The sequence below is a fragment of the Petromyzon marinus genome, unplaced genomic scaffold (assembly GCF_048934315.1).
Source record: "Petromyzon marinus isolate PM22_M1 ecotype Great Lakes invasive population unplaced genomic scaffold, UKy_Petmar_22M1.pri1.0 PM_Scaffold_36, whole genome shotgun sequence".
NCBI classification, from domain to species: domain Eukaryota; kingdom Metazoa; phylum Chordata; class Hyperoartia; order Petromyzontiformes; family Petromyzontidae; genus Petromyzon; species Petromyzon marinus.
In genome coordinates, this window is record NW_027423346.1 from 172,615 (window position 1) to 186,331 (window position 13,717).

The 13,717-nt window shown below is 55.4% G+C and overlaps 1 protein-coding gene across 3 annotated transcripts in view; it reads left to right on the forward strand.

Moving 5' to 3' along the window:
* The first annotated feature begins 908 nt into the window (after nucleotides 1-908).
* Nucleotides 909-13,717, forward strand: part of LOC142923252 (uncharacterized) — a 43,090-nt gene continuing 30,281 nt past the window's right edge. The window contains exons 1-2 of one of the 3 annotated variants that reach the window (XM_076064252.1): nucleotides 909-1,346; nucleotides 7,958-8,092. In XM_076064252.1, the coding sequence (XP_075920367.1) occupies nucleotides 950-1,346; nucleotides 7,958-8,092 (532 nt within the window). In that variant the 5' untranslated portion in view covers nucleotides 909-949. Of the gene's footprint in view, nucleotides 1,347-7,957; nucleotides 8,093-8,545; nucleotides 9,066-13,717 lie in introns of those variants that run through there. The other 2 variants (XR_012940644.1, XR_012940643.1) reach the window with 2 other exon arrangements.

Consider the following 13,717-nt stretch of genomic DNA (forward strand, 5'->3'; position numbering starts at 1 on the left):
CACTCACCCACCCACCCACTCACCCACTCACCCACTCACTCACCCACTCACCCACTCACTCACCCACTCACTCACCCACTCACCAACCCACTCACTCACTCACCCACTCACCCACCCACTCACTCACCCACCCACTCACCCACTCACTCACCCACTCACTCACCCACCCACTCACCCACTCACCAACCCACTCACTCACTCACCCACTCACTCACCCACCCACCCACTCACTCACCCACTCACTCACTCACCCACCCACTCACTCACCCACTCACCCACTCACCCACCCACCCACTCACTCACCCACTCACCCACTCACCCACTCACCCACTCACCCACTCACTCACCCACCCACTCACTCACCCACTCACTCACCCACTCACCCACTCACTCACTCACCCACTCACCCACTCACTCACCCACCCACTCACCCACTCACTCACCCACTCACCCACTCACCCACCCACTCACCCACCCACCCACCCACCCACTCACCCACTCACTCACCCACTCACCCACTCACCCACCCACCCACCCACTCACCCACTCACTCACTCACCCACCCACCCACTCACCCACTCACTCACCCACCCACCCACCCTCTCACCCACCCACCCATTCACCCACTCACCCACCCACTCACCCACCCACCCACTCACCCACCCACCCACTCACTCACCCACTCACCCACCCACTCACCCACCCACTCACTCACCCACTCACCCACCCACCCACTCACTCACCCACTCACCCACTCACCCACCCACCCACTCACTCACCCACTCACCCACCCACCCACCCACCCACTCACCCACCCACTCACTCACTCACTCACCCACTCACTCACTCACTCACCCACCCACTCACTCACCCACTCACCCACCCACCCACCCACTCACCCACTCACCCACCCACTCACTCACTCACCCACCCACCCACCCACGTGGCCATGCAGGGCCGTTTTGCCACTGCGCTGGTAATGGCTTGCGTGCTCTGTGTCATCAGCGCCGCTTGCCTCTGTGCCGCTCTGGCCACCGATTTCTGGCTCCTTTACCACGGCAGCACCGGTGTCACCGGCGCCGGTGTCGCCGGTGACGCCGGTGCCGGTGACACCGGCCGGCGGGATGGCCTCCTGGCTTCGGCGTCTTCGGTGGGAGGAGGAGCGGAGGGTGGCGGTGGTGATGGTGGTGGTGGTGATGGTGATGGTGGTGGTGGTGATGGTGGTGATGGTGGTGATGGTGGTGGTGGTGGTGGTGGTGCCATCACCAAACCGGACCGTCAGCGTCGCGAGAGAGGCGGTGGAGGTGGAGACACGGTGATGATCGGAGGGGTGAATGGGACGAGAGGTAATGGCGGTGGTGGTGGTGGTGGATGTGGTGGAGGTGGTGATGGTGGTGATGGTGGTGGTGGATGTGGTGGTGGTGGTGGAGGTGGTGGTGGTGATGGTGGAGGTAGTAGTCGTGGTGGATGTGGTTGAGGTGGTGGTGGTGGAGGTGATGGCGGTGGTGGATGTGGTGGTGGTGGTGGTGGTGATGGGGGTGGTGGTGGTGATGGTGGAGGTGGTGGTGGAGGTGGTGGTGGTGGAGGTGGTGATGGGGGTGGTGGTGGTGATGGTGGTGGATGTGGTGGATGTGGTGGTGGAGGTGGTGGTGGTGGTGGAGGTGGTGGTGGTGGTGGTAGTGGAGGTGGTGATGGTGGTGGTGATGGTGGTGGTGATGGTGGTGGTGGTGATGGGGGTGGTGGTGGTGGTGGTGATGGTGGTGGTGATGGTGGTTGAGGTGGTGGTGGAGGTGGTAGTGGTGGTGGTGGTATTGGTGGAGGTGGTGGTGGAGGTGGTGGTGGTGGTGGTGGTGGTGGAGGTGGTGATGGTGGTGGTGGTGGTGATGGGGGTGGTGGTGGTGGTGGTGATGGTGGTGGTGATGGTGGTTGAGGTGGTGGTGGAGGTGGTAGTGGTGGTGGTGGTGGTATTGGTGGAGGTGGTGGTGGAGGTGGTGGTGGTGGTGGTGGTGGAGGTGGTGATGGTGGTGGTGGTGGTGATGGTGGTGGAGGTGGTGATGGTGGTGGTGGTGGTGATGGTGGTGGAGGTGGTTGAGGTGGTGGTGGTGGTGGTGGTGGATGTGGTGGTGGAGGTGGTAGTAGTGGTGGTGGTGGTATTGGTGGTGGTGGTGGTGGATGTGGTGGTGGCGGAGGTGGCGGAGGTGGTAGTGGATGTGGTGGTGATGGAGGTGATGGAGGTGGTGGATGTGGTGGATTTGTAGGTGGTGGGGGTGGTGGTTGAGGTGGTGGATGTGGAGGTGGTGGATGTGGTGGTGGAGGTGGTGGTGGTGGTGGATGTGGAGGTGGTGGAGGTGGATGTGGTGGTGGAGGTGGTGGTGGTGGTGGTGGTGGAGGTGGTGGTCGAGGTGGTGGATGAGGTGGTGGAGGTGGAGACATGGTGATGAGCGGAGGGATAAATAAGAGGTGAGGTAAGCATGGTGGTGGTGATTGTGGTGACTGTGGTGAGCGTGTGTCTGTGTGTATATATATGTGTCTGTGTGTATATATGTGTGTCTGTGTGTGTATGTGTGTCTGTGTGTATATATGTGTGTCTGTGTGTGTATGTGTGTCTGTGTGTATATATGTGTGTCTGTGTGTATATATGTGTGTCTGTGTGTATATATGTGTGTCTGTGTGTGTATGTGTGTCTGTGTGTATATATGTGTGTCTGTGTGTATATATGTGTGTCTGTGTGTATATATGTGTGTCTGTGTGTATATATGTGTGTCTGTGTGTATATATGTGTGTCTGTGTGTGTATGTGTGTCTGTGTGTATATATGTGTGTCTGTGTGTATATATGTGTGTCTGTGTGTGTATGTGTGTCTGTGTGTATATATGTGTGTCTGTGTGTGTATGTGTGTCTGTGTGTATATATGTGTGTCTGTGTGTGTATGTGTGTCTGTGTGTATATATGTGTGTCTGTGTGTGTATGTGTGTCTGTGTGTATATATGTGTGTCTGTGTGTATATATGTGTGTCTGTGTGTATATATGTGTGTCTGTGTGTATATATGTGTGTCTGTGTGTATATATGTGTGTCTGTGTGTGTATGTGTGTCTGTGTGTATATATGTGTGTCTGTGTGTATATATGTGTGTCTGTGTGTGTATGTGTGTCTGTGTGTATATATGTGTGTCTGTGTGTGTATGTGTGTCTGTGTGTATATATGTGTGTCTGTGTGTGTATGTGTGTCTGTGTGTATATATGTGTGTCTGTGTGTGTATGTGTGTCTGTGTGTATATATGTGTGTCTGTGTGTATATATGTGTGTCTGTGTGTATATATGTGTCTGTGTGTGTGGCCTCAAGGTGCACATGGCCTGGCACAAGCGTCGTGGTGACGTCACCGCCACTTAGTGGCGAATGGCGGTTGTTGTTGTCTGTGTGTGTGTCTGTGTGTCTGTGTGTGTCTGTGTGTGTGTGTCTGTGTGTGAGTGTCTCTGTGTGCGTGTCTGTGTGTGTGTGTGTCTGTGTGTGTCTTTGTCTGTGTGTGTGTGTGTCTGTGCGTGTGTCTGTGCGTGTGTCTGTGCGTGTGTCTGTGTGTGTGTCTGTGTGTCTGTGCATGTGTCTGTGTGTGTGTCTGTGTGTGTGTCTGTGTGTGTGTCTGTGTGTGTGTCTGTGTGTCTGTGCATGTGTCTGTGTGTGTGTCTGTGCGTGTGTCTGTGCGTGTGTCTGTGCGTGTGTCTGTGTGTCTGTGTGTGTGTCTGTGTGTGTGTCTGTGTGTGAGTGTCTCTGTGTGCGTGTCTGTGTGTCTGTGTGTGTCTTTGTCTGTGTGTGTGTGTGTGTCTGTGTGTGTGTGTCTGTGCGTGTGTCTGTGCGTGTGTCTGTGTGTATGTCTGTGTGTCTGTGCATGTGTCTGTGTGTGTGTGGCAAAACAACCCCCTACCTCCTCGCGGTGCCGGACGGGCAACTCTGTCGTGGACAATGCTGTGGCGGGAGATCTAATTTTGATTGGTTCCTCCCCTCATGGCGTCTGTGACCACCACAGGGGCTAAACGGGGGCTCTGGACGGGTGCGAGGGGCTGGTGACCCCTCCACCTTCAATTAATTACCACGAAACCACGAGTTAAATTGAAATATGTAACTAATAAGCTTGTGCCGGAGGCCCCGGGGGGCCAGGCGTCTATGACGTCTCCTGGCCAAACCCCAATTGGCGGAGCCAGGAGATTGAATACCTACCCTCGGGGCTACTCCAGAAACAACGAAAAGCCACTACGGGTGGCCACGTGGAATGTTCGAATGCTCACTGCGGAGGAGAGGCTGCCACTCCTCTGTCGGGAGCTGGACCGGTACCGCCTGGATCTATGCGGCATTCAGGAGGTCCGGTGGACCGGCTCTGGCTCCTGCCACCATGAGGGGTGGACAGTCCTCTATTCGGGGCAGCAGACTGCCAAACAACAGAGTGTGGCTCTTCTTTTGAACAAAAGAATGAAGGGGGCGTGGGAGCATGGCGGTGAGGTGTGGGAAGCTGTAAGCCCCAGGCTACTTTGGGCTCGCCTTCCCATCAACCGGAGGCGAGGAATGGTGGTCGTGGTTACTTATGCCCCCACCGAAGATGAACATCCGTGGAGGGATGCAGGCAAAGCCGATGAGTCAGATGCCTTCTATGACCTCCTGTCACAGGTGCTGGCTAAAGTGGCCCCTCGGGATAGAGTCATCATGTTGGGTGACTTCAATGCCCGAGTTGGTCATGATACTGGCACCTGGTCTGGAGTGATTGGAGGGCATGGGCCAGATCAGCTCAATAACAACGGTAGGAGGCTGCTAGATTTTTGTGCAGCCCATGGGCTTGTAATTACCAACACGCTGTTCCGGCATCGGCGCATCCACACAACATCATGGATGCATGCCGGGTCCAAGCAAGAACATCTGCTGGACTACATAGTGACGGACCAGCGGATGCGAGCCCATGTCCTTGACACCAGGACCTACCGTGGAGCTGATCTGCCCTCTGACCATCGACTAGTCATCTGTAAGATGCGCCTGCCATTCTTCCACTCCGGTGGTGGGTGTACACCCAGGACCCCATTCCGACCTAAAGTGGCCTGGTCTCAGTTATCTGATGAAAGTTGCAAGCGAGAATTTCATCATCGCTTGCGGCTGGGATTGGCATCGTCCCCGACTCCTCCTGATGTCGAGGGTAAATGGGCGAGGTTTAGGACTGTGACTCATGCAGCTGCAATGGCTGCTTTGGGTACGCGGTCCAGACCTCCCCAGAGACCCTGGCTGACAGAGGAGGTGTTCAGGATGGTTGAGAAAAAGCGACAGGCCCACTGCCATCGGCTACAGAATCCCACGTCAGAGAATGAGGAGGCTTACCGCAGCCTTCGCTCGGAGGTTCGGAGAGCTGTGAGGCGCTGCAAGGATGGGTGGTGGTCACGGGTTGCTGAGGAGATGGAGTCTGCCTCAGTGGCCCGTGATCACAAATCTCTATTTATCTCCATCAAAAAAGTGACCTGCAGCGCCACACCTATTACCATCATTAGGGGAAAAAACGGTGATCCAATCTCCGACCCCCAGGAACAGGTTTGCAGATTTGCTGAGCATTTCTGTGAGGTCCTGGGGGAGGGAAAATCCCTCAGCCAGGAAAACATCGTGGCACAAAGTGAGGATGACCCTGCTGAGGCTGCGGTGCCTCAAATATTGGAAGAAGTCACCCCCTGTGAGTGGCTGGCTGAGGTGCCATCTGTTGAGGAAGTACTGAAGGCGATCCAGAGTCTGAGACCAGGAAAGGCAGCGGGCAGAGATGATCTCCCAAGCGAAATGCTGAGGGAGGGTGGCGTTTGTGCACAGACTGCCCTATATGACATCATAACAACAGTCGGGACCACTGGACGGGTTCCGCAGGATTGGAAAGATGCCCTGGTGGTCCCCCTTTTTAAGATGGGGGACCGCACAGACTGTAACAACTACAGGGGCATCTCACTCCTCAGTGTGCCGGGAAAGGTCCTGGCAAGGATTATTCAGCATCGCCTTGCCAGGCACGCTGAGGAGAGGCTTGCGGAGCCCCAATGCGGTTTCAGGATAGGGCGGTCCTGCACAGATGCCATATTTTCTGTCCGTCTGCTACAGCAGAGGTGTAGGGAATTCCAACAAGACCTACATCTCTGCTTTATTGACCTGGTCAAGGCCTATGATACCATCAGTAGGCCTGGGCTCTGGGTCGTTCTTCGTGCTTTTGGAGTACCTGACCCTCTGCTCACGATCATTAAGGACCTTCATGATGGTGAGCGGGCCCGGGTAAAACTACGTGGCCGGGAGTCAGAGCCATTCCCTGTACACCTTGGGGTGCGACAGGGATGTCCTCTGGCTCCCATATTATTTAACATCTATTTTGACCACGTAGTTCGTGAAGCCTTCAATAGCTGTACTGGGGGAATCTCCATATGGTACAGATATAATGGGAGGCTGATCGATGCCCGGGTGCGGTCAAGGGATGGCTCCCTATTGCTCAACCACGTTATGTATGCTGATGATTTGGTAATAGCTGCTCAGTCAGAGGAGGAGTTGGAGACGCTGCTGCTGAGACTGGAGCGTGCCACTAAGAGGTGGGGCCTTACCATCAGCCCCACCAAAACTAAGCACCTGCCTGGGTATTTTGTACCATCGGACACTCCACCCCCACAACTCCCGATCGGTGATGGGGGAGTTGTGGAGAGAGTGGAGAGTTTCCCATACCTGGGCAGTGTGCTTATGACTGGCTCCAGTTTAACAGCAGAGGTCTCACTCCGAATCAGTCGAGCGGCAATATCTTTTCATCGGTTGCGTAACGCTGTGTGGAAGCTACCTGGTCTGTCGCTCCGCACTAAGCTTCAGGTCTTCTCGGCCACGGTCATTCCCTCCCTTCTCTACGCTTGCGAAACGTGGACCCCCCTAATGGAACATCTTCGCCGGTTAGAAACATTTAGGCTGGCCTGCCTACGATCCATCCTGGGTTTAACCAGACTGGATTGTGTGAGGAGCTCACAAATCCTTGAAAGATCTGGGCAAGGTCCCATCGGCGAGCTCCTCCGGCGGGCAAGGCTGCGATGGCTGGGTCATGTAGCCCGCATGCCCAGCCACCGCATTCCGAAACAGCTTTTGTTCGGCCGGATTGAGGGGGCAAAGCGGGCGCGGCACGGGCTAGAGAGGAGATGGAGTGACGTGGTACAGGAGGACGTGGAGCTGAGTGGACTTGCCGATGACTGGTACCAGCGGTGTCAAGATCGGCCTCTGTGGAGGAGGCTCGTGAAGGACGCTATGGGCTGTTGGAGGTAGTCGCCCTCCAACAACAACGGAGGGCGGAGGAGCGACGCTCACAACAATGAGTGGAGCGCCGGGTGGCTAAAGCACAGCGGGTTGGCACAGTATGGGGCACAGGTGGTGCATCAGCCAGTCATCTCAGTGATCTCAGTCAGTCGACCCGTGGCACCTGCTGGGTCTGCCCCGTGACCTCCTGCCAGCGGGCGTTCGACACTTCACGTGGCCTCAGGGTGCACATAGCCTGGCACAAGCGTCGTGGTGACGTCACCGCCACTTAGTGGCGAATGGCGGTTGTGTGTGTGTGTGTCTATGTGTGTGTGTGTGTCTGTGTGTGTGTCTGTGTGTGTGAGTGTCTGTCTCTGTGTCTCTGTGTGTGAGTGTGTGTCTGTCTCTGTGTGTGTCTGTGTGTGTGTGTCTCTGTGTGTGTGTGTCTCTGTCTCTGTGTGTCTGTGTGTGAGTGTGTCTTTGTCTCTCTCTGTGTGTGTGTGTGTGTCTGTGTGTGTGTGTGTGTCTGTGTGTGTGTGTCTGTCTGTGTGTGTGTGTCTGTATGTGAGTGTCTGTGTGTGTGTGTCTGTGTGTAAGTGTATCTTTGTCTCTCTCTCTGTGTGTGTGTCTGTGTGTAAGTGTATCTTTGTCTCTCTCTCTGTGTCTCCGTGTCTCACCCCCACCACCACCAATCCCAGTCCCCGTGTCGTCCCTCATTGAGGGATTTGCCGAGCCGGACGCCGATGAGAATGCGGTGATGATGGCTCTCTGTGCCCTGGGAGGTCACACCGGACTATGGGGACGGTGTCTGAACCTCCCGTCACACCGGGGCGGTGAGTTACCACGTGACTCACTCACCACGTGACTCACTCACTCACCACGTGACTCACCACGTGACTCACTCACCACGTGACTCACCACGTGACTCACTCACCACGTATCTCACTCACTCACCACGTGACTCACCAAGTGACTCACTCACCACGTGTCTCACTCACTCACCACGTGACTCACCACGTGTCTCACTGTCTCACCGTCTCACTCACCACGTGTCTCACTCACTCACCACGTGTCTCTCTCACCACGTGTCTCACTGTCTCTCTCACCACGTGACTCACCACGTGACTCACCACGTGACTCACCACGTGACTCACCACGTGTCTCACTCACCACGTGTCTCACTCACCACGTGTCTCACTGTCTCACTCACCACGTGTCTCACTCACCACGTGTCTCACTGTCTCTCTCACCACGTGTCTCACTGTCTCACCACGTGTCTCACTGTCTCACCACGTGTCTCTCTCACCACGTGTCTCACTCACCACGTGTCTCACTGTCTCACTGTCTCTCTCACCACGTGTCTCACTCACCACGTGTCTCACTCACCACGTGTCTCACTCACCACGTGTCTCTCTCACCACGTGTCTCACTCACCACGTGTCTCACTCACCACGTGTCTCACTGTCTCACTGTCTCTCTCACCACGTGTCTCACTCACCACGTGTCTCACTCACCACGTGTCTCACTCACCACGTGTCTCTCTCACCACGTGTCTCACTCACCACGTGTCTCACTCACCACGTGTCTCACTGTCTCACTGTCTCTCTCACCACGTGTCTCACTCACCACGTGTCTCACTGTCTCTCTCACTCACTCACCACGTGACTCACCACGTGTCTCACTGTCTCACTGTCTCACCACGTGTCTCACTCACCACGTGTCTCTCTGTGATGATGGCTCTCTGTGCCCTGGGTGGTCACACCGGACTGTGGGGACGGTGTCTGAACCTCCCGTCACACCGGGGCGGTCAGTCACCACGTGACTCACTCACCACGTGACTCACCACGTGACTCTCTGTCTGACTCACCACGTGACTCACCACGTGACTCACCACGTGACTCACTCACTCACCACGTGTCTCACTCACCACGTGTATCACTCACCACGTGTCTCACTCACCACGTGTCTCACTGTCTCTCTCACTCACTCACCACGTGACTCACCACGTGTCTCACTCACCACGTGTCTCACTCACTCACCACGTGTCTCACTCACCACGTGTCTCACTCACCACGTGTATCACTCACCACGTGTCTCACTCACCACGTGTCTCACTGTCTCTCTCACTCACTCACCACGTGACTCACCACGTGTCTCACTGTCTCACTGTCTCATCACGTGTCTCTCTGTCTCACTCACCACGTGTCTCACTCACTCACCACGTGTCTCACTCACCACGTGTCTCACTGTCTCTCTCACTCACTCACCACGTGACTCACCACGTGTCTCACTGTCTCACTGTCTCATCACGTGTCTCTCTGTCTCACTCACCACGTGTCTCACTCACTCACCACGTGTCTCACTGTCTCACCACGTGTCTCTCTGTCTCACCACGTGTCTCACTCACTCACCACGTGTCTCTCTGTCTCACCACGTGTCTCTCTGTCTCACCACGTGTCTCTCTGTCTCACCACGTGTCTCACTCACTCACCACGTGTCTCTCTGTCTCACCACGTGTCTCTCACTCACTCACCACGTGTCTCACTGTCTCACCACGTGTCTCTCTGTCTCACCACGTGTCTCTCTGTCTCACCACGTGTCTCACTGTCTCACCACGTGTCTCTCTGTCTCACCACGTGTCTCTCTGTCTCACCACGTGTCTCACTCACTCACCACGTGTCTCTCTGTCTCACCACGTGTCTCTCTGTCTCACCACGTGTCTCTCTGTCTCACCACGTGTCTCACTCACTCACCACGTGTCTCTCTGTCTCACCACGTGTCTCACTCACTCACCACGTGTCTCTCTGTCTCACCACGTGTCTCTCTGTCTCACCACGTGTCTCTCTGTCTCACCACGTGTCTCACTCACTCACCACGTGTCTCTCTGTCTCACCACGTGTCTCACTCACTCACCACGTGTCTCTCTGTCTCACCACGTGTCTCTCTGTCTCACCACTTGTCTCTCTGTCTCACCACTTGTCTCTCTGTCTCACCACGTGTCTCACTCACTCACCACGTGTCTCTCTCACTCACCACGTGTCTCACTGTCTCACCACGTGTCTCTCTGTCTCACCACGTGTCTCTCTGTCTCACCACGTGTCTCACTGTCTCACCACGTGTCTCTCTGTCTCACCACGTGTCTCTCTGTCTCACCACGTGTCTCTCTGTCTCACCACGTGTCTCTCTGTCTCACCACGTGTCTCTCTGTCTCATCACGTGTCTCACTCACTCACCACGTGTCTCTCTGTCTCACCACGTGTCTCACTCACTCACCACGTGTCTCTCTGTCTCACCACGTGTCTCTCTGTCTCACCACGTGTCTCTCTGTCTCACCACGTGTCTCTCTGTCTCACCACCTGTCTCTCTGTCTCACCACGTGTCTCACTGTCTCACCACGTGTCTCACTCACTCACCACGTGTCTCTCTGTCTCACCACGTGTCTTTCTGTCTCACCACGTGTCTCTCTGTCTCACCACGTGTCTCACTCACTCACCACGTGTCTCTCTGTCTCACCACGTGTCTCTCTGTCTCACCACGTGTCTCTCTGTCTCACCACGTGTCTCACTGTCTCACCACGTGTCTCTCTGTCTCACCACGTGTCTCTCTGTCTCACTCACCACGTGTCTCTCTGTCTCACCACGTGTCTCTCTGTCTCACCACGTGTCTCTCTGTCTCACCACGTGTCTCACTCACTCACCACGTGTCTCTCTGTCTCACCACGTGTCTCACTCACTCACCACGTGTCTCACTCACTCACCACGTGTCTCACTGTCTCACCACTTGTCTCTCTGTCTCACCACGTGTCTCTCTGTCTCACCACGTGTCTCTCTGTCTCACCACGTGTCTCACTGTCTCACCACGTGTCTCTCTGTCTCACCACGTGTCTCTCTGTCTCACCACGTGTCTCACTCACTCACCACGTGTCTCTCTGTCTCACGACGTGTCTCTCTTTCTCACCACGTGTCTCTCTGTCTCACCACGTGTCTCACTCACTCACCACGTGTCTCTCTGTCTCACCACGTGTCTCTCTGTCTCACCACGTGTCTCTCTGTCTCACCACGTGTCTCTCTGTCTCACCACGTGTCTCTCTGTCTCACCACGTGTCTCTCTCACTCACCACGTGTCTCTCTGTCTCACCACGTGTCTCTCTGTCTCACCACGTGTCTCACTGTCTCACCACGTGTCTCTCTGTCTCACCACGTGTCTCTCTGTCTCACCACGTGTCTCTCTCACTCACCACGTGTCTCTCTGTCTCACCACGTGTCTCTCTGTCTCACCACGTGTCTCTCTGTCTCACCACGTGTCTCTCTGTCTCACCACGTGTCTCTCTGTCTCACCACGTGTCTCTCTGTCTCAACCACGTGTCTCTCTGTCTCACCACGTGTCTCTCTGTCTCACCACGTGTCTCTCTGTCTCACCACGTGTCTCTCTGTCTCACCACGTGTCTCTCTGTCTCACCACGTGTCTCTCTGTCTCACCACGTGTCTCACTCACTCACCACGTGTCTCACTGTCTCACCACGTGTCTCTCTGTCTCACCACGTGTCTCTCTGTCTCACCACGTGTCTCTCTGGCTCACCACGTGTCTCTCTGTCTCACCACGTGTCTCACTGTCTCACCACGTGTCTCTCTGTCTCACCACGTGTCTCTCTGTCTCACCACGTGTCTCTCTGTCTCACCACGTGTCTCACTCACTCACCACGTGTCTCTCTGTCTCACCACGTGTCTCTCTGTCTCACCACGTGTCTCTCTGTCTCACCACGTGTCTCTCTGTCTCACCACGTGTCTCTCTGTCTCACCACGTGTCTCACTGACTCACCACGTGTCTCTCTGTCTCACCACGTGTCTCTCTGTCTCACCACGTGTCTCACTGTCTCACCACGTGTCTCTCTGTCTCACCACGTGTCTCTCTGTCTCACCTCGTGTCTCTCTGTCTCACCACGTGTCTCTCTGTCTCACCACGTGTCTCACTGTCTCACCACGTGTCTCTCTGTCTCACCACGTGTCTCACTCACTCACCACGTGTCTCTCTGTCTCACCACGTGTCTCTCTGTCTCACCACGTGTCTCTCTGTCTCACCACGTGTCTCTCTGTCTCACCACGTGTCTCTCTGTCTCACCACGTGTCTCTCTGTCTCACCACGTGTCTCTCTGTCTCACCACGTGTCTCTCTGTCTCACCACGTGTCTCACTCACCACGTGTCTCTCTGTCTCACCACGTGTCTCACTCACTCACCACGTGTCTCTCTGTCTCACCACGTGTCTCTCTGTCTCACCACGTGTCTCTCTGTCTCACCACGTGTCTCACTCACTCACCACGTGTCTCTCTGTCTCACCACGTGTCTCTCTGTCTCACCACGTGTCTCTCTGTCTCACCACGTGTCTCTCTGTCTCACCACGTGTCTCACTCACCACGTGTCTCTCTGTCTCACCACGTGTCTCTCTGTCTCACCACCTGTCTCTCTGTCTCACCACGTGTCTCTCTGTCTCACCACGTGTCTCACTCACTCACCACGTGTCTCTCTGTCTCACCACGTGTCTCTCTGTCTCACCACCTGTCTCTCTGTCTCACCACGTGTCTCTCTCACTCACGACGTGTCTCTCTGTCTCACCACGTGTCTCTCTGTCTCACCACGTGTCTCACTCACTCACCACGTGTCTCTCTGTCTCACCACGTGTCTCTCTGTCTCACCACGTGTCTCACTCACTCACCACGTGTCTCTCTGTCTCACCACGTGTCTCTCTGTCTCACCACGTGTCTCTCTGTCTCACCACGTGTCTCTCTGTCTCACCACATGTCTCTCTGTCTCACCACGTGTCTCTCTGTCTCACCACGTGTCTCTCTGTCTCACCACATGTCTCTCTGTCTCACCACGTGTCTCTCTGTCTCACCACGTGTCTCTCTGTCTCACCACGTGTCTCTCTGTCTCACCACGTGTCTCACTCACTCACCACGTGTCTCTCTGTCTCACCACGTGTCTCTCTCACTCACGACGTGTCTCTCTGTCTCACCACGTGTCTCTCTGTCTCACCACGTGTCTCTCTCACTCACCACGTGTCTCTCTGTCTCACCACGTGTCTCTCTGTCTCACCATGTCTCACTCACTCACCACGTGTCTCTCTGTCTCACCACGTGTCTCTCTGTCTCACCACGTGTCTCTCTGTCTCACCACGTGTCTCACTCACTCACCACGTGTCTCTCTGTCTCACCACGTGTCTCACTGTCTCACCACGTGTCTCTCTGTCTCACCACGTGTCTCTCTGTCTCACCACGTGTCTCACTCACTCACCACGTGTCTCTCTGTCTCACCACGTGTCTCACTCACTCACCACGTGTCTCTCTGTCTCACCACGTGTCTCTCTGTCTCACCACGTGTCTCTCTGTCTCACCACGTGTCTCTCTGTCTCACCACGTGTCTCACTGTCTCACCACGTGTCTCACTGTCTCACCACGTGTCTC